The sequence below is a fragment of the Oryx dammah genome, unplaced genomic scaffold (genome assembly GCF_014754425.2).
Source record: "Oryx dammah isolate SB20612 unplaced genomic scaffold, SCBI_Odam_1.1 HiC_scaffold_25, whole genome shotgun sequence".
NCBI lineage: Eukaryota > Metazoa > Chordata > Mammalia > Artiodactyla > Bovidae > Oryx > Oryx dammah.
In genome coordinates this window covers 13105266-13131432 of record NW_024070209.1, presented here as the reverse complement: position 1 = coordinate 13131432, position 26167 = coordinate 13105266, and the positions used below count along the sequence as shown (strand labels likewise).

Here is a 26167-nt window from a genome sequence, read left to right as displayed (position 1 = left end):
TTATTGTTACAGTCTTTAAGTTTTCATACTTTTTCCTTGCCTCATTTCCAGTCCATTTTATTAAACTTGCAGGTGATTTCTTTGTTGTCTCTGCTAATGAGTGACTGTTACCAACATTCTATTCTTTTTAATTTCCTCACTTGTTAAAAAAATTTTTAATTAGGGAAAATTTTAAGCCTATACAAAAGCAGAGAGTATTATATAATGATGCACCCATATACTTATCACCCAGCTGCAACAATTATAATTTACAACAATTATAAGTAAATCTTGTCTCTACTCTCCACCCTGTTATTTTTAAGCAATTCCTATAACATATTCCTTAATTTATAGTTCAGAATTTTTCTCTAAAGTTTTAGAAAAAGACATGCATATCACACCTAAAGTAATAATAATTCCTTAATGTCAGAGATTCAGTTGATTATTCAGATCTCCCCATTTAGTTCTTAAATGCTACACCACCATATTGAAATTTTTGGAAATTACCTAGGTCTTAATGAAAGAAACAGATAACTGCCTGCTTCTTAAGTAAAGCATTTTGTTTATTAATGTAACATTTTTTGAGCCATCTGTTGCATGTCAGGGGGGTTAATTTTAATCATTTTTTACATCAACATTACATGGAGTCATGGGTTAATCAGCTTGCTGAGGCTCACATTTTTAGCACTCCAGGATCAGAATTAAAGCACTGAGTCTAGGGTCTAAGTTCTTAAAAAAAAACCACTATGCTACGTTAATAAATTTTGTTTATGGGAGTTACCCAATTTTGCATGAAGTCACTTGCTGGCACCCTTCGTAGCAGGGTGGGTATCTTCAGATCAGTGGAAGTTTCCCCAAAGATCAGATTATTATGGATTGCATAATGGTCTGACTAACAGTCAATAGTTAGGGAGTGAACATGATGTAGAAAAAGAATAGCCAAATCCAAAAAAGTGCTTAGGGCTGATTTTTTTTTTTTATCATTGCCAACTTTCTGCCTGTAGCCATACTTGCTTATAGTCCTTTTTTGACTGAGTATGTAACCAAGATGTTAGGTAGCCCAGTGTTGGGTCATTAACTATTTTTGAATGAGTTAAAATACTGGCTGACAGGGGAATACCCTATTTCCCTTCCCTCTATCCTTTTGCATGCTTGAGTGTGCATACACACCCTTATTTTTTTCCCTGAACTATTTTGAAAGTAACTTGCACATACTGTGCTCTTAACCTTTATTAGTTTATTAGTTAGTTTAGTAGTTTATTTCGTAAGAATAGGATATTTTCTTCTGTGGCCATAGTACAGTTATCAGTCTCAGTAAATTTAATGTTGATAATTTGTGTTTTTTTTTAACCATTTTCTGATTTTTTTCAGTTGAGCCAATAATGTTTCTTGTAGCAGTTCTCCCCCACTGTAGTATAGGATCAGTCTAGGATTAGGTAACTGCATTTAGTTATCATGTTTTTTTAGTCTTATTTACTTTGGAATGTTTCTGTAGTCTTTTTATCTTTTGTGAGGTTGACATTTTTGAAGAATACTGTTTGCTTTCTTTTTATTTAGTAGAATATCTCTCACTTTGTAATTTTTTTTTACTTCTTTTTTTGATGTTTCCTCTTGAGTAAATTATATGTCCCTGGCCAGAAAAATCAAGTTTCTATGTTCCCCCATGGTAGTAGATCTAGAGATGCATGAAGTCCATCTACCCTTCATGAATTATGATGTCTGAGCACACGTTTGGTCAAAATGTTTTCTTCCCCCTTTAACTAACTGATGATCTGTGGAGAGATTATTTAATACCACACAGATTATTTAATACCATTATTTAATTTTCCTCATTAAAATTTCATTCAGGAGTTTTGCCTGAACCAATCTTTACGTTACGATGTTATACAGTGATTTTCCATCTTAGTAATTCCTCTGTTTACAATGATTGATTGCTATGGAGATATGGACACCTGTTTTTTTCAGTGGTTTGTAATTTATTACTGTCCAGTTCTTTATTGCTTTCTCTTATTACATGTGTATATGTAGTGTGTGTGTGTGTGTGTGTGTGTGTGTATTTATCTGTGTGTGTTTGTTAATCGCTCAGTTATGGCCCAACTCTTCACAACCCTGCAACCCTGTGGGCTGTAGCCCACCAGCCTCCTCTATCCGTGGAATTTCCAGGCAAGACTACTGGAGTGGGTAGCCATTCCCTTCTCCAGGGGATCTTCTTGATGCAGGGATCGAACCCAGGTCTTCTGCACTGCAGGTAGATTGTTTTACCGTCTGAGAACTAGGAAAGCCTGTATATATATATTTATAATCCTGTTTTCCACAGTGAGAATCCTGGTTACCCGTGCTATAAAACATTCACCTAGCCTCTGCTTGATCCCATGGTATATCTGAAGTTATTTAAGAATTAATTCATCCATACCACTGCAAAAAAAAAAAAGGCAAAAAAACCCAGACTACTAAAAAGAGTGAGAATTCTTAAAAGTTATCTTTTCTCCTAAGTCAAATAGTGGGTTTATAAATTACTTGAGTAGTTTCCTTTTTCCCTTTTAATGAGGTATGGTGTTCATTTGAAAAATGAATTAGTTTGCTTTCAGTTTTAGCGTTCCCCTCTTCTTGCCATCCTTTTTTAATTTTTTAAAAAAAATTACTTGGTTAACCTGATTCTGAAAGTCAAAATTATATAGTAAGATGTACTCCATAAAGTATAATTTCCACTTATTTCCTTTCAGTCCTTTCTGTTACCCTTATGTAACCTACTTAATTGTCTCCTGGTTATCCTACTTGTAACCGTTAAGTGGATATGTGTGTCTTCTTGTTTCCATTTTTTACATAAAAAGACATATCAGCTGTTTTGTAGTCTGTAAAGACTTTAAGGCATTTGTCATTTTAAGACATTTGGCCAGATAATTTAGGTATGCTTAATTGAAGATTTTGGATGGCATTACCGATGCAATGGAGATGAACTTGGGTAAACTTAGGGAGATGGTGAGAGATGGATGGCCTGGCATGCTGCAGTCCATGGGGTCTCAAGGAGTCGGACATGGCTGGGTGACTGAACACCAACAAATTTGATTGTGGAAGCCCATTCTAGGCAGGTGGGAACATTTTTTGGCTCATGCACTTCTTGAGGGCAGGGAGGGCAAAGATGCAGTTTTACCTCAAGAACCAACTGGGTAGTGAATGTCTTCAGTACTGTTTACCTCTTGGTCCCGCTTGCCTGTTACATTGGCATTATTTTGTTTCAGTGTTTGTGTTTTCTCACTAAGGTGGTGAGTATGCTGTCAGCTGCATTTTGGCAAGAGTTTTTTCAGTGCTTATGATTTTTCTCATTTCTAGTTTTAAAAAAATCTCAGAAAAGATTTCTTTATTCCAGTTTGGATTTGGTGGTTTCTTTTGGACTAATGTGTTGTATTTTTGAGAGTAGCGAAGTAATAAGCAGAACCACCATCTCAGAGGGGCATCATTTACTGGGAATACTGTGTTGGTAAAGAATCATTTATGTGTGCAGTATGTATATTCCTAAAAAAAGAAAAAAAGCATGTAATTATACTCACATATCTTGTTTATAAAAACGTTTGTGTTCCTGAAAATATCCAAGGTTATTAATGGCTTTCATGGTAATCTATTTCTGATATTGTGCATTATTAGCAAGTTGATCTTCCATTTTCTTTCAGATCTGAAATCATGGTTACCAATCCTTTGTGAAGTTTGTGATGCCCTTCATGATAAAAACAATGTTTCTAGTTTTCTGCTTATTTTTTCTTTGTTTCTTTGGCACTTTCATTGAGGTATGCCACATTTTGGCATTTTAACATCCAGTGTGATATTCTGTATTTACACCTGTGACACCTTCAGAATTCTGTGACTTCCATACCTTTTGTGGGACAAAACTAAAGGTAGAACAGTGTTGGCTGAGTGGATCTGTCTATATATACTAGAGGAGATTAGAAGGTTGAGAACCAGTTAAACTGAGAAAAGCACAGAAGTAACTGGCCAGTGTAATACTTGGCGTTGTTAGTAAGTGTGAAGGTAGATTTTATGTATTCTAAGACACAGTTACTCTGACACAGGGTATTAAATGAGGTATGTGGGTATAAAACTAGAAAAGTAATGTTAATGGTAGTTTTCCTTTTGTGGTACAGTTAGAAGACTTTATTTTATGCATGTCATGAAGATGATTTTTCTTTCCTTTGGGGAAGGTGATCATGAACAGGTATTGCTTTTTTTAATAATTAGGAAAAATAAAGCTATAAAATTTAAATTTTATGTACCTAGAATACAGGATGGAAAGAACATTGAGAGGAGTTCAATTTGTGACCTTGCCAGTTAGTTCTAAGGCTTTACTTAATCATAAACTTGAATTCTCTTGCTTACTTGGTGATTTTAAGCTCAGATGAGATAATGAATGTCAAAATGCTTTTTAAACCATGAAGTGCTTTAAAGTTCAAGTGTGGGGTTTGATATAAATCTTTTCATTGTGAATCTAATTGGAGCCATTATGATCTGCCTAATTTTTGGTGATGCTTTTATATTTTTAGATTTCAGACTTCTTTATCAATACGTATAAAGAAAATGAAGGATTCCTTTCCATCTGAAAGACTGTATCAAAATAGCAGGTAGTTTTTGATTGTGGTAGTGGACATGTCAGAAAGTATCTCAAGGGATATAATGAAATTTTTAATACATCAGGCTATTTCTTCATTTCTGCCTCAAGAATTCAGTTTCTTCTAGATGCTTCCAGAGTTTTTCTCTTTGATATTTTATTGGCTATATCTTGTTTCAGAGAGGCATGTTCTAGTTGATAGGGCACGGAAGATAGTTTTTAACTGCTACTTGGCTTCAGGAGTTCAGAATGTTTTCTGACCATTAAATACCCTGTTTTTGAAAAATATTGAACATAGGAAAAAAAATGTTGATTTAAAATAGCAACTAGTATAGTTCATACAATGAAGTTTTGTGTACCTTCTTCCCCTTCCCATCCATGTATATATGCACATATACAAAACTAGAAGAAATTCCATCAAAATATTAGTTCATTATCAGTAATGATTTTACTGGTAAGGATTTCACCTGCTGCTTTTTATTGTTTTCTTTAACAAGCATATGTTATTTATATCATCAGGAATAAAAGTTCATTTTAAAGGGTGAGTATTATTTAATCACAATTGTGTTCAAAGTAATTAATAATTAAGGACTCAGATCTCAATTCAGATTTTTCTAAGTTAGTTTAACAATGTGTTGATTCTCTGTGAATTTGTTGGGTGGATGAACCTCTTTGTGGCCAGAACTCCTGGAGTTAAATGAAAAAGGCTTTATAATTGTTACCTTCATTTGTTCAGTTGCTTTCCAGGTGTTAATGCCAAATTTACCCTTGTCTTACTAGTTGTTTCTTACCACATTGTTTTTAGGTTATATCAGTTGCATTCTCAAAAGACTTGAAGGTTTGTTTTCTTTGGTGTGGGATAACCTAATTGCTAATAAGAGGCTTTATATCAAGAGCCCTTGGCTTGTTTTGCTTAATTTTACTCAATCTCACAAATAGTTTCTTCCCCACCAAAATAAATATTGAAACAGAGAGGAATGAGATATGTTTGTTATCTGAATGAATGAATTGTTTAATAACAAGTCAGTTGAGTCAGGTGGGAAGGAATGATGTAGGGGAAAATGAACTAAATGAGATTTTAGACTTAAATCTGCATGTTATTCATATGTTGCCTGATAATCATAACAGATTAGCCGATTTTGGCTTTGTTAGACTTCGGTGTGATAATGTTAGATTTGATAGAGAAGTGTAAAGTTATGTTGGTTTTATACTCTCCAACCGTCCTTTTTGTTTTCTGTTAAACATTTCATACTTAATATTTAGCACTTTTTTTTTTTTTTTTTTGGTGGGGAGTAATGTTCAGACGTGTGAAAAAGTAGAGAGGAAAGGTAATAAATTCTTTTGGACCCGTCACTTACCTTCCTCAACAAATATTTTTGCTGGTTGTGCTTCATCAAACTTCCCTCACCCACTAAACACCACACTTCACCCCTGCCAAAATGCATCCTTTGTTTTCTAGATTACTTTAATGAAGATCCCAAATTCTGCATTGCACTTGTTAGGTACAGTAACATTTGATTCTTTAAATACTGGTGCATCAGTGAACCTCTGTGGATAACTATAGATTTTCAGTTTATAATAGTCAAGGAAAAAGTGTTTAGTTGGTTGGGGAGCTTGCCTTTTTCTAGTCTTTTTGCATTTTTGAGTTTTTTTTTTTTCCCCAAAAAGACATTTCCATTATTATGAATTAATTGCTTCAAAACATTTTTTATAAAGCACAGTTAATTTCGGTGGTTGCTTTTATTTTTGGATTTCCAGAGCACCTGTTATATTGTAGTTCTTCCAGGATGGATCTTGTTTTCTGGAGATTTAACTCTGTTCTTCTGAGTCTGTTAGGATAGAGGTTGTATGTGAAAAGAGAAGTTATTTTTATGATTTCTGCTTTTGCTCATCTCTTAGCCCCCCCGCCCCAAATTTAATTCTCCTCTGCGTTGCAAAGATTAAAAAATACTGATGCTTAGGAGTGTAATTTACCTGCCTGAAAGGTCCCTGTTTAATGGAGTGAGGGGAAGGAGAGTGACACTCCAGTTTATTGGGCAGCTCCTTTATTAGACATTATCAGTTCAGTTCAGTCACTCAGTTGTGTCTGACTCTTTGCGACCCCATGAATCGCAGCATGCCAGGCCTCCCTGTCCATCACCAACTCCCAGAATTCACTCAGACTCACATCCATCGAGTCACTGATGCCATCCAGCCACCTCATCCTCTCTCGTCCTTTTTCTCCTGCCCCCAATCCCTCCCAGCATCAGTCTTTTCCAATGAGTCAACTCTTTGCATGACACCCTTTACCAGTAATGCAAGAGAAGACTCTACACATGGACATCACCAGATGGTCAACACGGAAATCAGATTGATTCTATTCTTTGCAGCCAAAGATGGAGAAGCTCTATATAGTCAACAAAAACAAGACCAGGCACTGACTGTGGCTCAGATCATGAACAACTTATTATTGCCAAATTAGACATTATACGTATTTATATTTCATCTAACTTAGTCCTTAACAGTTGGAGAAGGCAATGGAAACCCACTCCAGTACTCGTGCTTGGAAAATCCCATGGACGGAGGAGCCTGGAAGGCTGCAGTCCACGGGGTCGCCGAGGGTCAGATATGACTGAGCAACTTCACTTCCACTTTTCACTTTCATGCATTGGAGAAAAAAATGGCAACCCACTCCAGTGTTCTTGCCTGGAGAATCCCAGGGACGGGGGACCCTGGTGGGCTGCCGTCTGGTGTCGCACAGAGTCTGACACGACTGAAGTGACTTGGCAGTATCAGCAGTCCTTAACAGTAATCCAGAGAGGAAGATACTGTCCCATTTTACTCAGGAGAAAGCTTATGGCCTAGAGGTTAAGTAGCTTGTCCAAAACCTTAATAGTAAGTGGTGAACCTTGTAGAATTCAGCCCCTTCTCATGTGACATACATTACTAGCTTAGAAATGAATTTGAATACTGCATGAATTACTGCATTTATTACACTAATAGCTGAAAGTGTGCCATTGTTCAGTTGCTAAATCGTGTCCAACTCTTTGTGACCCTGTGGACTGCAGTGGGGCCAGTCTCCCCTGTCCTTCACTGTCTTCCTGGAGTTTGCTCAGACTCATGTCCATGGAGTTGATGATGCTGTCCAACCATCTCATTGTCTGTCATCCCCTTCTCTTCCCACTGGAGTGGGTAGCCATTCCCTTCTCTGGGGGATCTTCCTGACTCAGGGATTGAACCCAGGTCTCCTGCATTGCAGGTGGATTCTTTACTATCTAAGCCACCGGAGAAACCCAAAGTGTGCCACAGGAAATGCGCAGAGAGATTCCTTTAGGGTGTGGCTTTGAAACAATCTGGAAGAGTGAGTTTGGTTCAGAGAGCTAGGGGTATTCTAGGTAGTACAGTATGAATAAAGTATGGAAGCAAGAATGTTGAAAGTGGTCAGGAGATGGCATTAGACCCATTTGGCTGTAGGATACATTTTTAATTTTACTTAGTTTTGACTCTGTTGGGTCTTTGTTGCTGCGCTGGCTTTTCTCTAGTTGTGGCAAGTGGGGGCTATTCTTCATTGTGGTGTGCAGGCTTCTCATTGTGGTGGCCTCTCATGGAGCATGGACTCTAGGTGTGCGGGCTTCAGTGGGTGTGGCAGATGGGCTCAGGAGTTGCGGCACACAGGCTTAGTTGCTCCACAGCACAGAATCAATCCAGAGTCTCCTGCATTGGCAGATGGAGTCTTTACCCCCAGTGAAGCCCCTGTAGCAGAAATTTTTCATTAAGTATTATTGGTTAGTAAAATGTGAAAGGTAGATTGAGATGAGATTATATACTAAATGCCAGGTGGACAAGTTTGGACACTATCTTGCAGGTAGCAATAAAGTGGTGAAGGTTTTTATGTAGAGGAGTGATAGTAAAACAAATGCTTTAAGGATATTAGTAATGACAGAATGAATGGGGATGAAGGGCAGCTGTGGTGAGAGTGATGAGAGCTTGCAACAGGGTTGTGATGATGGTGAAAGGAAAAAGAAAATTCTATATTAGAGATTTTGACAAGAATACATAGAATTTTATAGTTTAAAAAAGTTAGTTAAAAATGGAGATTAAGATGCTTTTGAGCCTCTGTGACTGAAGGAATTGGTGTAGAGAACACTATTGAAAATGTATAGTTTGGGAGAAAATTCCAAAGTCAGTAAAAATAGTAGCTAAAAGTTGGCATAAAGGAGAGAGGATGTTGGCAAGTATTTTTTTCCTGTCTTCATAGATAATTTTATTGAATAGTCCTGGAGTTACTGAAGATTCACATGTCTTAACTGAAGCTATATTTTGTCGTGGGCCAGAATACTATAGCTTTGTCAGAAACATGCAGTTGATAAATTTTATTAGTTTAAAAATTTTAAATCATCCCAGCAGTCTCTTTCATCTTATTACAATATTTTATTTAGAAACCTTAGCCTAGGCTATTCTACATTTTCTAAAATTTGATAAACACATGTTGAGTAAGACCTTGTTATCTGAAATCTCTCTTCTCCCAGTTTCCTCAGAACTCTAGAAGATACCCATCCTATGAAGCTCAACTCAGGTATTCTTGACTTCTCCCAGAAATAAATCCATTCCTGATGCTTTTTAGCATTGTTGTAATAATGACACACTCTTTATTTTGTTTTTCCTGTTAGATTGCTTGCACTTTGCCTATTGGAATCATGTTTTACTTGGCTTGAATACTTCATAATGATTGTCATATTAGACAAAAATTTTTAATAAAGTGAATGAATGATTCTGAACTCACTCCTTTCCACTAAAATCAAAAGGGCCGGTGGGGGGAGAGGGGGGAGATCTTTGGTGATAAACAAGAACTGAGAACTTACCGACCACAGCAACTGAATGTATATTTTCACCCCATCCCCCAATGGCATGCAGGATTTGGACACTTCTAAGAAGTTTTAAAAGGAGTTGTAATTGCTGCTCTGCACCTAGGACAGCACCCAGCGCAGCATAGTGTACAGGAACTCTGGCTTGAGGTTTGGGGTTTGTATTCTGGATTCGGGAAAGAAGAGCAAGTTTTTGGGAAAGTTTAAAATCCTCATAAACACTCTAAAAATGTATGAAATGCAGAATGGTTTCATGGCTTTGTTTCAAAATGTTTTACACTGGCTGTAGAACCCACTTCATGAAGTAGTTTGAGTTAAAATGATCTAATATTTGTGTTTTAACTTTCAGCTTTGTGTTATTCTTGGAAAATTTCGCACCACTTGTGAATTCCTTGAACCTGGGCATTGCAAACCCACTTCTGTTGGGCCCATCTCCTTTGCACTTTGCTCAGATTAAGACTCAGTTGGCGCTGCAGCAGCTGAATGCCATTGCCTCACATAGTTCAACACCACCTTATACTTTATTAAATCAGGCTTTCTTGAAAATAGCCATGTCGAGACCCAGGTTTAATCCTCGAGGAAACTTTCCACTTCAGAGGCCACGAGCACCTAACCCTTCTGAGATGAGGCCTCCAGGACCATTTATGAGGCCTGGATCTATGGGTCTTCCAAGATTTTACCCAGCAGGGAGAGCCCGTGGAATTCCACACAGATTTGCCTGCCATGAATCTTACCAGAATATGGAACCACAGAGAATGAATGTTCAGGTAACTCAACACCAAACTGATCCAAGATTGACCAAAGAAAAATTGGATTTTCATGAAGCACAACAAAAGAAGGAGAAGCCTCATGGTAGCCGATGGGATGATGAGCCTCATATATCTGCATCAGTGGGAGTGAAGCAGAGTTCTGTAACGCAGGTTACAGAGCAGAGTCCTAAAGTACAGAGCCGCTATACAAAAGAGAGTGCCTCAAGTATCCTAGCAAGTTTTGGATTATCTAATGAAGACTTAGAAGAACTCAGTCGCTATCCTGATGAACAGCTAACTCCTGAAAATATGCCATTAATCTTGAGGGATATAAGAATGCGAAAAATGGGGCGCCGATTACCTAATTTACCTTCTCGGAGCAGGAATAAAGAAACACTTGGTAATGAGGCAGTTTCGAGTAATGTGATTGATTATGGGCATGCAAGCAAATATGGCTACACAGAAGATCCACTTGAAGTACGTATTTATGATCCTGAAATTCCAACCGATGAGGTCGAGGATGAATTTCGGTCACAGCCAAGTATTTCTGCATCTGTTCCTGCTCCAAATGTGATGTGTAATTCTATGTTTCCTGTTGAAGATGTGTTTCGACAGATGGACTTCCCCAGTGAGTCCTCCGGTAATCAGTCCTTTTTCCCAGTTGAGAGTGGAAGCAAGATGTCAGGTTTACACATTTCAAGAGGACAGTCAGTCCTTGAACCTGTAAAATCTGTCAGCCAGTCCATTAGCCAGACAGTTAATCAGACAATGAGTCAGTCTCTGATTCCTCCTTCTATGAACCAGCAACCTTTTGCATCGGAATTAATTTCAACTGTAAGCCAACAAGAGCGGATCCCACGTGAACCTGTCATTAATTCATCTAATGTACATGGATCGGGAGGAAGTAAAAAGAATTACCAGTCAGAGGCTGACATCCCCATTCGGTCTCCCTTTGGGATTGTGAAAGCATCGTGGCTACCAAAGTTTTCGCATGCTGATGCCCAGAAGATGAAGAGACTTCCAACTCCTTCTATGATGAATGATTATTATGCAGCATCTCCAAGAATATTTCCACATTTGTGTTCTCTGTGTAACGTAGAATGTAGTCATTTGAAGGTGAGTGTTTTTAAAGATCACTGTATCATGATAACTCAGTGCCCAAGTTTCATCTAAATTCTCATATGTATGCTGGTGTTAACTAGTCATTAAGGAAATGGCAGAAATTTTGATTGCAGTGTCAACGCTTAGTTGTAATCTAAGTAACCTGGCCTAAGTATTGAATTGAGTGTTAGGCTTTCTGTATTCCTGTGACTGGGCACACCACATGGATTGTTCCATTTATTTTGAACTTTTGAGAGGTTATCCCAGAGAATGCAACATAAAATTTATATGACACAAACTGTATTTATAAGACAATGTCACATGAGTTACCTTTATCTGAATAAGAGAATCTGTTAGTCTAAAAATAAAAATTTGGAATAAAATATTTGTACTGCACACTTTTAAAGAGACAGTATATTTTAGCCTTGCATGTGTCTACCTGTCTTGAGCTAAAGATAGTTAATGTTGATTTAAATATTATCTAACTCTATGATTCTTACCTGGATTTTTAGTGCTTCATGAGAAGGAGCTTCCTAAGATAACTAAATCCATAGCATATCAAAATTGAGTCAGAATGAATTAGTGGGACCAGCTGTGGGCTCAGAGCATAGAGTGTAAAATGATCTTTAGAGAGAAGAGTCTTTAAAAAACAAAGAAGCCTTAGGTGTCTTCACGGTTAGGAGAGTTAGAATGAAGTATTTTACCGAGGTCCTGAAGAATAACATAGAATATATTGTTTGATAGTAATCACTGGTGGATTTGAGTAGAATTTTCTGAATATGTTTTATTTACTATATATGTTTGGAAACTTACTGTTTCTTCTATTTACTAATGTGAATTAGAGATTTATATTACATGTGACCAGGAAGGAATGTATTGCAGTATTTCCTATGGGAATAAGCTATGATTCAAGGCTGTAGCATTGGTTGTATACTTTAATAGGCTTAAAAGTCTATAGGCATTTATTCCCTTGTTTTTTTCCTCCTTCCAGTATTGTCCTTTTATTGTCTTTTTGTTACCCACTCACCAGGTTTCAGCCAACAAGAATCTGATACCTGGAACTGATGCTTCGGTTAGAAACGTTATTGAAAGCAAAGGAAATCAGCATTCTACCTCATTTTAGCCAGATTTTCTGAGTGCTAATAATAATTGCCTTGCTCTTTCAAAGGGAATAGCAAAGTCTTAAAAAAATCTCAGCACTTAGTTAAAATCTAGTAGTTCTGGCCCAAGTACTGAATTGAGTGTTATCCCCTCTATGTTCCATTTATTTTGAACTTTTAGTCATGATGAATCTAAGAAAAAATAATATCTTAAAAGTTTTAATTTTTATTCTGTTGAATAGAAAATACCCACATTCAGTAACTATTTGCTGGTTACTAATTTTGTACATGATGCTACATTAGGTGCTGGAATGAAAATAAACTACATAAAGTTTACATGTTGTTCTTAAGCAGTTTATACAGTCTCACTGAAGAAAAAAATTAAACACCTAAGGAATTTTTTAAGAATTAGAAGGCAACAAATAGTTTGGTGATTGTAATTGACTTGTTTGGATAGGCTGTAGGGAGAGAGAGATTTAATATTTCTATCTTGATTGCAGTCTTATATCAGTTTAAGTCAGCATTATCAATTTACCAATACTTTTGTGTATTTCACAGTGTATCATTAAAAATTATACTGTCTGGCATCAGAAGACTCCTCTACTCCAGTTAGATAAGACTTGTTCAGTGACTAGATGCACTAAGTCTGTCTGGTCTAAAGTGATCTGGGAGGGAAAACTTCATGGAGTAGGTTGAAGGTGGTTCTTGAATGATGAGTAGGCTTAGATGTGCCCAGGGGAAGAGGGATGACATTTCAGATGGGAGTAACAATGATAAGTTTGAGGGGCCTAGAAAAACTAGCCCAGGGAGTTTAGATGTGAAATGAGAGGCATTAAGAAGCTTATTAAGGTTCTTGATATGTGAAATGACACATTAAAAAATATATTTCAGGAAGATAAATCTGACTGATGTGTGCAAGATGAATAGGAATAAAGAGAGAGAGGGTAGGACACCTAATTTGAGGCTTCCCTAGTTATTCAAGTGTGTGTTGGTGACAGTATGGATTAATATGATAAAAGTACAATAAAAATAAAAATCTTCCTGACCCAGGGATCAAACCTGAGTCTCTGCAGGCAGATTCTTTACCGTCTGAGCCACCAGGGAAGCCTGTAATATGATAAAAAGACATTAAACATTAAATCATTTAATGATTATTAGAGTTCATAGAAATTGATTGCCTTTTTAAATGAACAGATACCTTTTAACAGTCGGAACAGCATAATGGACCTAACGAATTCTTCGCTACTAGATGACAAATGATAGGGATTTGTGAACATGGACTTAGGTAGTATAACCTACCTCTCTTGTTTCTGTGATGTATTTTGCTGCCCTGTAAGTGTGCATGTATTTGACATTATAAATATGTAACCAATAAATATAAATTACCAACTGCAAATTTTTTCTTGCTGAGTAACAACTACCGATGTTACCTACCCCTGAGTCAAAACAGTCTGAAAAAGACAAGAAAATGAGAATTTTTTTTTTCTAAATTTGAGTTTCAGACATCAGAGAAGTCATGCTTAGTTTAGAAGTTATGTCTTTTTGACTGTCAGAGTTGGTTTAGAAGTCTATCCTTGGTTTAAAGCCATGTCTTTCTGACTGAAATAATTCAGTTCAAAAAAATACTGACATAAATGGTTTTTTTAAGTAGTTGGTAGATAAGAGAGTGATATGGGTAGGTATTTTCAAAGTTGGATTCTGGGTCCACTCAAGTCTGCAGTCCTGCAGCATCTTCTGCCTAGTAGTTAATTATTAGTCTTTCTCTGGAGAGGAGTCCTGCTTTTGGACCCTTGTCTTATTGGAGAGTAGAAATCAGGGTGGTGTAGATATATTTACTGAACCTAAAAGTGAGTAATGTCAGTGAAGTGGATGTGTGTGTATGTGTGTGTGTAGAACTGGACAGAGTATGCCTTAAATAACTTTTAGCTGTCAGCATTAGCTGATAGTTGCTATGTCAAATACGTATCTAGTATTAATTATATCTTCATGTTTTTTTTCAAGAAAAACTGAAAGTCTGGATTTTTATATGTTGGCAACTTATTCAAATAAAACACTGTGGTCCGATTAAATCATGCCCAATTTGATACTTGTCAGTGTGTCTAATGTAAACAATATCTAGTTACTATCAAAGACATGGGTTTAGCATACTAAAGACTCTTAACTGCCAGTCTCTTCTAGCTTTCTGTTTCCCTGAGCAGGATATACAGACTTTATTTTTTTGTAATCCACAGTCAGTTCCATGGCTTAATGAAATACTTTAGGGTTTGTCATAACCTGCTGCTGAGTATTGCAAGTAGCATGCACTTGTTTTCAGATAGTTCTTGACAAGGCAGTTTCCAAAATTAGTGTCAACTGTGGTTTTTAACTGGATAGTTCTAGTTTGTCTTTGGCAATGACAAACTAAAATGTTTTTGAAATGGAAATGAATAACATTTTCCTCAAGGAAAGTTTTACAATACAGAAGGAACTGTTCAGTAAGTTTACTACCTGTCCAAATATTGGAGACACAGTAAAATGTTACTCACACTTTGGTTTTAACTGTTTCACTTGGGGGACTTTCTCTTTGAAAATTGTAGTGCCTTTTAAAAAAAACCATGTATCTTCCAGGAGCTTTTTATGGGTGCAAAATATAATCTTAGGGCAGCTTGTGAGTGAAGTTAAATGAGAAAGCATTTTGTTCATTGTAAAGCTCTATATGTAAGGCATATTATGTCTTTGAAATGATACTGCTTTCCACTATATCCTGAAAATAAATGTTTTGATCAGCAGCATTTTTTCATATTTTTACTAATCTTATCCTTTGTCAGTATATAGTGAGTACCTTGTTTGGAATGGTATTGGCCTAAGAGGTAGGATTTTTTGTTGTTAATGTTGTTAGCTTGAAGTTTAGAGTTGTAAGGCATCAAGACTATATTTTGGAGATGCCATTTCAAATATCGTTCTGTTTATAGAGTTCTTGATACTCTGTAGTGTGTGTGTGTGTGTATGTGCGCGCGCGCGTGTGTGTTAATATTTGAGATGAGTTATTTCTGATCCATGCTTTTATTTTCTCCAAGTTTAAATGTATGTTTGACTTCAAAATGAGTATCCATGGATAGGATTTTTAAAATGTTTTCTATAGTTAAAATGTTTTAAAATGGCATCAATGAGTTGATATTAAGTGCTTTTGTTTGGAGTCCTTTTATTTTTGTTTGTAAAATTTTTATTGAGTAGCCATATGGTATTGATAACTAGGTTTGTTTAATTTTTGAAAAAACAAAGGATGCTGTGTCATGTTAACAAGCCTAGTGTCATTAGTCAAATGAGGAATGTTCTAATTTGTGCACTTTTCTCCTTTTACAATAGGATTGGATTCAGCATCAAAATACATCTACTCATATTGAGAGTTGCCGACAGTTACGTCAACAGTAAGAACAATTTTTTTCATTCTTATAGGTGGCAAATTTACAGAATAGTTAAATGTCTCAGGTATGATTGTTTGATAACTTTAGTGTGGTACTTTGGAGAAAAATATTTTTAGAAAGCTATTGCCTATTAGAATACTAATTTTATACAAATATATTTAAACTTTTTCTAAAAGAGAATTAAATACAGTCTTTTTTCTGACTCCTTCCCAGTAGTTAAATTTAATATAATTGGTTCGTTCCTGCTGCTTTGCCTTCCTTGGAATGGTTTATATGTTTCAGAACACAAAGCCTTCCCTTCTGCTATACTTCCCTCTCCTTCTTCCCACCCTTTCCTCAAAGAATAACTAACTAAAAACCACCCAAACTAAACACTAGTATTTAATTTCAGGTCTAAATCTCTCTTGGTTTAGAACCTGTTTTCAGAAAAAAACTCTTAAGTAGGAGATGAATAAGCTAGATATGGTGCTTCCTAACCATTGGTTCTTCAGTTCTTTCACCTTTTCCTTCTTTAAGACAGGGCACCTATGAAGGTAAAAAGTGTGATTTTCTCTTATATCATCTGGAGTTATATAAAATTGTGTTCCCCTAGTATTGTTAAACATGCTGATTCAGTTGTGTGTCAAATTCCTGGTCATTATGCTGATGATAGTAACATGTTCTTGAGCAAATGAATTTGTGACAGCTGTTTTGGTTTTTCATGTTGTTCTTTATGAAAATGTCACCACAATTTTTTTGAGATTATTCATGACTCTCCTAATCATACATGATAAACCTTACTTGGACTAGTTTTTTAAAGTAAGAAAATTTATAAGCTCATTTAACTAGGAAGCTTGAGTGTTTCTAGTTCCAGGAACAGCTGGATTAGCTGCTCAAAATTAAAGTGTCCGTAATACTTTAATTTCTTGTTTGTTCCTTTCTGCTTTGTCCTCATGAGGACACTTCTCCACAAAGCAAAGTGACTCCCTAGTTCCACACTTAAGTGATCTGAATATCTAGCATTCCTGGAGTTAAAAATAAATAAAAGCACTTCTTTTCTCATAAATTCTGTGGAAGTTTTTCGTTTTGAGTCTTTTGGACCACTGTGGGTTAATTGTCCATCTCTAAACCAGTTACAGTGGTTGTAGGAATAGGGTACTATAACTTGGTTGGTGTCATGTGCCTACTCCTGATGTAGAGTGTGATATAAGCCCTACCTGAATCACATAGACTGAGAATAGAGATAGAGTTGCTTACCTATATAGATCTGTGCACAGACATTGGTTGTTATTATAAAGATAATTTGTTACTTGAATTGGACCATACTGCCACTGTAACTGGAAAATCTCTCCTAAAGTCACAAGTTTTCCCACAGAAACCCAGTGGGATGTCTCATTTTTATGAGGCTAGGGGATTTAGATGTGAGAGAATTAGTTGCTGTAGGTAGGCATTAAATGCTAGTTACAGGAGTCTAGCTACGTGCACTGCCATTAATTTTCTACGCCAAATGGCATTTACGCCTACTGAAAGCTTTTTGTGTAGATAAGCCTTTTTTTCATGTACATAGCACCCTGATTTTAAAGCATGTAGTTTCCGTGCCTGCTACTTTGTTGCTCTGTTTTACATTTTTACCTTTTTCAGGTACTCTTGAGTAATTTCTTCATGGCTTTCTGTCTACTGCTCAAAAATGAACAAATGCATTAGATTTGATTAGGTGCTTTGGATCTTTGCAAGACAAAACATATGCTATTTCATTCTTTCTTTTTATAAGCTGCATTGTGCTTCTGTACTTAAATCTGTTTAGTCATTCCTTTACTGGTTAACGTGCGAGTGCTCAGTTGTGTCTGACTCTTTGTGACCTCAGGAACCGTAGCCCGCCAGGCTCCTCCACCCACGGGGTTCTCCAGGCAGGAACACTGGAGTGGGTTGCCGTCTCCTCCTCCGGGGGTCTTCCCGGCCCGGGGATCCAACCCGGGTCTCCTGTGGCCATTCCCTCCTCCGGGGTCTTCCCGGCCCGGGGGTCCAACCCGGGTCTCCTGTGGCCATTCCCTCCTCGGGGGTCTTCCCACCCCGGGGATCCAACCCGGGTCTCCTGTGGCCATTCCCTCCTCGGGGGTCTTCCTGGCCCAGGGGTCCAACCCCACTCTCCTGTGGCCATCTCCTCCTCTGGGGTCTTCCCGGCCCAGAGGTCCAACCCGGGTCTCCTGTGGCCGTTCCCTCCTCGGGGGTCTTCCCGGCCCAGGGGTCCAACCCGGGTCTCCTGTGGCCGTTCCCTCCTCGGGGGTCTCCCCGCCCCGGAGGTCCAACCCAGCTCTCCTGTGGCTCCTGCACTGGTGGGTTTTTGTTGTTTTTTTTTTTTTTAACTACCGAGCCACCTAGGAAGCCTGTACTGATATATATTTAGGTTCCAATTTCTTTTCTTAAGGTTTATTATCTCTTCTCTCTCTTTGTCTTAATTGAATCTTTCTGGATTATGACCAGAAGTAAAATTGATTAACTTGAGAAAAGATAGTACGTTAGCTTTAGTATTAAAAATAATTAACATAATAAAGAGCTATATGCTTGTGTGTTGGACATTCTTCTCAGTGCTTTATACAGTGTCTGTAATCTTCAAAGCAACTCTGTGAGATCATATTTGAACCCTGTGAAGAAATAATATTTCATAATATTAACTGAAATATTATGTGAGAGATACATATAATGATTGTGATTTTACCAGTGAGAGGCAGCTTCCCAGCTGTCACATAGCAAATAATTGGCACAACAATATATCTGTCTAACTCATGGCTCTTTGTTAAAACTTTTTTCCCCTCAGCACTTTATTCTAAAAAGTTTCTAAGGTGCAACAAATTTGAAGGGATAATAAACATAGTCTTCCTCTTTATTAACCAATTGTTAACATTTGATGTGTCTATTGTAGTATACTTTATATACAGTTTTTAAAAACTAGTTGAAAATACATTGCAGACATTGTAACACTTCACTCCTTAATTCAACAGCTACCTCTTAAGAAAAAGGAAAAAATTTTTAAAGCTTGTATTTTATATTGAGATGTAGCTGACTAATGAACAATGTTGTGATAGTTTCAGGTGAACAGGGAAGGAACTCAGCCATAAGAATACATGCCATTCTCCTCCAAAAAGAATAAGGAAATTTTTCTACAGTGGTTATCTGTTAGAACTACAGTGTAACACATGATTAACAATGATTTCATAATACCTTCTAATACACAGACCAAATTCAAATTTTCCCATTTTTTCCGAAATGCCCTTTATAACTATCCTTGCCTATGCCACTCCCCACCCTTTTTGAGGCTATTTTCACAACAGTTGACTTTTGAAATGTCTCGTAGACTATTCCACATTCTGCACCTTTCTGGTTTTTTCCTCTTCATTAAATTCAGGTTGAACATTTTTGTCACAAAAACTTTATAGGTAATATATATACTTATGTATCACATTGAGATATAGATGATGTCGTTTGCTTAGGTCCTTGTTCTTAGCCATTATGTTATATTGTCATGTATTATGCTTCTGAAACATTTTTAAAAACTGGTTAGGTAACACACAGGCAGCAGATATAAGAACATGTATTCTCGTGGTTAACTTAGATCTGAAACATCATTTCACATCTGAAATATTATTACCCCCTCTTGAATTGGAAAGTTCTGGAAATTTAATAACTTCTCTGTGTTGGCAACGAGCTGTATTTCCAGGATCGCACGTAAGAGAAAGCTAAGGCTTACTTGTATTAAGTAACTGACTTTCAGATTGTTGTACTCAGTCATGTCTGACTCTCTGTGGCCCCATGAACTATAGCCTGCCAGGCTCCTTGTCCATGGGATTATCCTGGCAAGAGTACTGGAGTGGGTTGCAATTTCCTCCTCCAGCAAAATGCAGTACTTGGGTGTAATCTCAAAAACAACAGAATGATCTTGGTTTGTTTCCAAGGCAAATCATTCAACATCAGGGTAGTCCAAGTCTTGTCCCAAACACTGATGCCGAAGAAGCTGAAATTGACCTTTTCTTTGAAGACTTACAATATCTTCCAGAACTAATACCAAAGAAAGGATGTCCTTTTCATCATAGGGGATTGGAATGCAAAAATAGGAAGTCAGGAGATACCAAAATAACAGGCAAGTTTGGCCTTGGAGTACAAAATGAAGTAGGGCAAAGGCTAACAGAGTTTTGTCAAGTAGAATGCACTGATCATAGCAAATACCCTTTCCAGCAACCCAAGAGATGACTCTACATGTGGACATCACCAGATGGTGATGGTGACCAAAATCAGATTGATTATGTTCTTTGCACCCAAAGATGGAGAGGCTCTATAGAGTCAGCAAAAACGAGACCTGGAGGTGACTGTGGCTCAGGTCATAAGCTCTTTATTGCAAAATTCAGACTGAAATTGAAGAAAGTAGGGAAAACCAGTAGGCCCTCCAGGTATGACCTAAATCAGATGTCATATGATTATACAGTAGAGGTGACAGATAGATTCAAGGGATTAGTTCTGGTAGAGTGCCTGAAGAACTATGGACAGAAGTTCGTAACACCATTCAAGTGGCAGTGACCAAAACCATCCCAAAGAAAAAGAAATTCAAGGAGGCATAGTGGTTGTCTGAGGAAGTTTTACAAATAGCTGAGGAAAGAAGAAAAGTGAAAGGCAAGGGAAAAGGGAAAGATATACCCAAATGAATGCACAGTTCCAGAGAATAGCAAGGAAAGATAAGGCCTTCTTAAATGAACAGTGCAAAGAAATAGAGGAAATAACTAGAAGGGGAAAGATGAGCGATCTCTTCAAGAACATTGGAGATATCAAGGGAACATTTCATGTTCATGGAAGGATGGGCACGATAAAGGACAGAAATGGTAAAGACCTAGCAGAAGAGATGAAGACGAGATGGCCAGAATACACAGAAAAACTATACAAAAAAGATCTTGATGACCTGAATAAACATGATGGTGTGGTCACTCACCTATACCCAGACATCCTGCAGTGTGAAGTTAAGTGGGCCGTAGGTAGCATTACTACCAGTAAAGCTAGTGGAGGTGATGGAATTCCAGCTGAGCTATATAAAATCCTAAAAGAAGATGATGTTAAAGTCATAATCCCTTATTTATACACACATACATATATATATAACATACATATATATACACACACAGTGGAGGTAACAAGTAGGTTAAAGAGATTACATCTGATAGAGTGCCTGAAGATCTATGGATGGAGGTTTGTAACACTGTACAGGAGACAGCAACCAAAACCATCTCAGAGAAAAATTGTAGTAGTAGATGAAAAAAATTGTTCATGTTTGACAGTTGTTGATGCTGAGTGATAGATACACTGGATTGAAGTTTTTTGCCTTCTCAAATTGTCACACTGATAGTTATAAGATGCTCCAGCTTTCATGTCTGCTCTCAAAGCAGGAGGGATGGTGCAGAAATTTTCTCAGAAGTCTGCCACTGGTTTTGTACCTGTATGTCATTGGTTTGAACCTATCACTGGCTGTCTTCTAAAGAGACTGGGAAAGCAAATTTAGCTTTTTTTGGCCTTTGTTATGGAGGCAGACCTGGGAAAAGGCAGTTGAGAATTGCGTTTTTGTTTGTTTTTGACTGTACTAGGTCTTTGTTGTGGCTTCCAGGCCTCTCTGGTTATGGTACATAGACTCTATTTGGCACACGGTGAGAATTGCTTTTGAGTTAGCCTGCCAACAATATCTGAGACAAATGTCAACAAATAAAAACTGCTTACCTGTAGTTAGTTTTTGACCTCACTTTATTTTCTTGTCAGGTGGCTTGCTGCCTGCATTTCCTTACGTAACTCTCCTCTTGGCTACTGAAATTGTATTTTTGTACATCTGCAATTTAATAATTTAATCGTCATTTCCATTAACATACAGAGTCCAGATTCTCTGGAATAGTTGAAGGTGAAGATGTCTTTTTCTTGGACTTCTATGGTGTTACTTTTCCTCCTACTTTTTCTTTCTGTGATTACCCCTTAATTTCTTTCATTGGTGTATCTTTGCTTTACTCTTTAAGTGTTAGTGTGCGTAAGATTCTGTCTTCAACCCTCTCTTTTCCTCGGTAACTCCATTCTCTGTTTATCTCATTAACTCTTAGTGCTATAGTTGATGCCTGATTTCTAAATATCTCAACACTCATCTTTTTCTCTTATCTAGACATTTATTTCCAGTTGTTTTGCAAACATTCCTATGTTCCCTTCACTTCAGAAATGTTTATTGTTCTCCATTGCCTTTTACTTATGTTCAACCTCCTTAACATGACTTCAAGGACCTTCATAGTTTGTCTCTGAGCTGTCTTGCCAGGTTTTCTGCCTCATAATTCCTTTTTTGTCATGTCCATGCTGTGGCCACACTGGTTCCTGAATAGAACACGTTTGCCTCTAATCCTCCTTTTACGTATTGCCACTGTGTGAAACCTAACCTGATCCATACCTCTTGATAACCCTTTTAAAAGGGCTACCTGAAAAGCAACCTTTTCTTCGAATTGTCCCCTGAGATCCTCTCTGAGGAACACTTGGTACAATATAAGGGGCAGCATTCATGTCTCATTCTGTAGAATGGTGTCCTCTAGAGTTCTTCAGAGTGAGTGAACTGTCTTTAACGCTTACCTAAGCTGTTGTTTTATAGCCCTTCTATACCTCTTAACAGTTTTATGTGTACTTCCTGTTTTACCTAACTAAATGTCAAGGATTTAAAGTATGGGGAATGTGTTTTCTTTTTCCTAGTTGCCTGAAACTTATTATTTATTGAACTAGACACTCAAAATGTTTTACTTTGAAGAAAATATTTATACTTTAATATACTAATAAATCACTTAACTTTTAAAAATCTTTTAAATTTTTTTAAAATTAAAAAAAATTTTTTTAATTAAAAATTTTTTTTTTCAATTTTTTTCGATTTTTAAAAATTTTTTTTTTTGCTGCACCGCACAGCTTGTGGGATCTTAGTTCCCCAGCTAGAGATTGAACCTGTGCCCTTAGCAGTGAAAGCATGGAGTCCTAACCACTGGACTGCCAGGGAATTCCCTTAACTTTTGTTTTGAACAGTATTCTCTATATATTGCAGGGAACGATTGAGCCTTATAATCTTAACTGTTCATTAATATTGTTTATTCTCAAAATAGGTATCCTGATTGGAATCCTGAGATCCTCCCATCAAGAAGGTAGTTATTTTTTTTAATAGTGGTATTATTGAAATTTGATTTTCCTTTAAAAGTAAACACGTACTTTTTTTTTTTTTTTAAGGCACTGTTTTGAATAGAATCTCGTTTTTACCATTTTTATTTTTAAACAGTAGGGAAATGCAACCATCTCTAGAAATCTTTAGTTACCCCAGTTTACCTGTAATAGCTCCCATCTGTGAACTTTTCTTTTTTAGTCTTTTCTGAAAATACTTTATACTTTTATTCTTATTTTATGTTTGTGGGATCTTAGATTATAAATGGCTTGAAGGCTGAGAATGGAGTTTCCCTATTCAGTGTATAAATACAAGTATAGGAGTCAAATATTTGTGGAAGGTGTAATCTCTGTGGGAAAACTGTTGAGAAACATTTGTTATTTCCTAAATTCTTTATATAACTTAATACTTTCAAAACACGATTGGATATAGTAATGATATAGGAAAAATGAAAGAAATTGGTGATACTTATTTGTGAGTAAACAAAACAGGAATGTAAGCAATTAGGTGATCATCTGCTTTGACTGATCCTTATTCATTTACGAAACCAAACTGCATCATAACAAGCAAGTTTTTGCTTTACATAAATACATGGTATTAGAGTTTGGCATTGTTAATATTAATAACTTGATTTTAAGAAGGTAAATCTGTCATTGATATAAATTTAAATTTATATAAAATTGTTGAATCTTGTGGTTTTTTTCTTGCACTTTGTAGAAATGAAGGCAATAGAAAAGAAAATGAAACTCCAAGAAGACGATCTCATTCCCCCAGTCCAAGGCATTCTAGGAGATCAAGCTCGAGTCACAGATTTCGTCGATCTCGAAGCCCTGTACGTTGTATGTATAGACCAAGAAGCCGAAGTCCAAGAATTTGCCATCGTTTTATTCCTAGATACAGATCCAGATCCCGTTCACCGTATCGAATGAGAAATCCATTTAGAGGTAGTCCAAAATGCTTTCGATCAGTTAGCCCTGAACGGACATCAAGGAGATCGGAGAGATCATCAGGTACATTTATGTTTGTGAATAATAAGTACTTATTTTGACTAAACCATTCCATTATTTTTTTTGTTCATTTGATTTTTTATTTCTGTATTTGCATTAAGCTTGAAATGTGACTTACTCTTCTCATGATTTTTTTTTAAATGTTGACATTTTGAGATACTTGGCTCAGCTCTTTTTGAAACTTCTAAGGTTTTTAAGAAATTAAATGTCATAATTTATTAAATTTTAGATCTGTATGAAATTTGACTCACATTACCACCTGTTTCATTCTTCTTCCCTTTATTATGTATCACAAGAAATGTGGGAGAGTGTATCTACACACCCAACATCAAACTTAAAAAAACCAGGGATATACAGATATCTTAGTTTGCCTTAGTAATTGATTATAGACTTGTCTTCCATGAATTAATTTAAAACATTTTAAAATTGTTCAGATTTTCAACGTGTGTCTTAATGTTGGTTTAGTGACCTTTCCAGAAATATTTTTTACAGTTTTTTTCTAAAATCTTTTCAGAGGTCTGTGAGATGTTTTTCCTTTTTCAACTACATATCTCTGAAATTGGATTTTTCTTAAAATATGGTAACCAAAATAGTGTATCCAGCACATTGGATGCAGAATTCTCTGATCAGAGAATTCAGATGTCTTCTTTTAAGCCCAGCATTTAAGTGTTCAGGAAAACAATACTCATCTAAATAATTTTTATTTTGAAAAAGTTTCTTATAAAAATATATTGTTTATGTTAGCATAGGAGTTTTATTATTAAATAATATTTTTAAAATTCTATATTAGTTTCTTTTGTGGTAAATATTGATACAAATGCTCTTTGGAGTCTTCAGTTTTTAATAATGTAAAGGGATACTGAAATCAAAAGTTTGAGGATCTCTGGTATAAGAGAAGCTCACTGAATAAAGGGTCTTCATGTGAATACCTTTTGAGTGAAGAATTAAAGACTAATAATTTTTTTATGTATATTTGCCACTTGTTTGGCCTAACAGTAGCTCAGTGTGTTAAATATTTGGGCAGTTGAGGGGTTATATTATTTTTTTATAAAGTTCTTTTCAATTGAAGTAGTATTTGTGTACTATTAATAGATAGAAAAAAAGCATTAGAAGATGTAATACAACGGTCTGGGCATGAGTCAGAATTCAGTAAACAGAAGCATCTTGAAGCAGCTGATAAAGGACACTCACCAGCACAAAAACTTAAAATCGGCAGTGGAGCAAAGACATCAGTTAAATCTACAAGTTCTGCAAAGAGTGATTCAAATATAGGAGGACATTGTACTCGTTACAAATCAAAGAATCTTGAAGATGATACCCCATCAGAAAGTAAACAGATGGCTGATAAAACTGTTTCTCTGCAACGTAAGGTCAGTAGTTCTTTGTTAGTGAAAGTGTGTACGTACACTTGTTAATATGACAAAGAGAAAACAAAGTTGTTCAGAATTTTTAATTTTCATATTTCTGAGGAAATTGTGATTTATTTTGATATGAAATATTTATTGATTTCTGTTTTGAATACAGGAAAGGTCCAATAATTAAAGTCTTATAGATTACAAATATCAAAAGTGAGAACATTTTGATGGTTTGGTGTTTTTGGCTGACCACACTGATCCGTGTTACAAGTTTTGCACTCTGATTGGGGAAATGGATGTAATCAGTAGTATTAATGAGTTTTTGTAATCTTTGTTAGTAATCTATGAGTGACTGTCTGCTGCAAATCATTTTTACTCTGTTTTATGTTTTTTTATAGTATAGTTCAGAAGCTACTTTGTTGCCCAGTGTAGAATACTAGTCTGTTTTCTGGGTACTAATAGGTATATTTTGTAATATTAACAGATCTTCAAGTGTTTGGGTATACATTTCTCTTAACATTGTCTTTAAACAATTACAGTTCCTTGCCCCCATAGAGCTTATATTTAACAGGATGAACTTACAATAATCAACCTGATATTACAGAATTTTGAAGAAATATTGAGTATAGGGAATTAATTTTGAAAAGGCTAAATTGTTCTGTAACATTCATTTTGTTTCTGTATTTCTAGATGTTAGTAGTGGAACTTTAAAAGTGTTTTTTTGAGTCAATTTTTTATCATAGGTGGTATATAATAAAGTATATTCAAATTGTATACATGAATCTATTAAAATATTATGCCTGTCTAGATATATTTTTAAATTATTGCAACAGACTAAATAAAGCTGTAACTTC

General features: G+C 36.2%; 1 protein-coding gene across 6 annotated transcripts in view; it reads left to right on the top strand.

Annotated features, from left to right (window-relative positions):
* Positions 1-26167, top strand: part of ZNF638 (zinc finger protein 638) — an 85653-nt gene that overhangs the window by 3060 nt on the left and 56426 nt on the right. For 5 of the 6 annotated variants that reach the window (XM_040223969.1, XM_040223970.1, XM_040223966.1 and 2 more), the window contains 5 exons: positions 9770-11285; positions 15716-15777; positions 22899-22937; positions 23669-23961; positions 25051-25328. In XM_040223969.1, the coding sequence (XP_040079903.1) occupies positions 9972-11285; positions 15716-15777; positions 22899-22937; positions 23669-23961; positions 25051-25328 (1986 nt within the window). In that variant the 5' untranslated portion in view covers positions 9770-9971. Of the gene's footprint in view, positions 1-9769; positions 11286-15715; positions 15778-22898; positions 22938-23668; positions 23962-25050; positions 25329-26167 lie in introns of those variants that run through there. The other variant, XM_040223971.1, reaches the window with a different exon arrangement.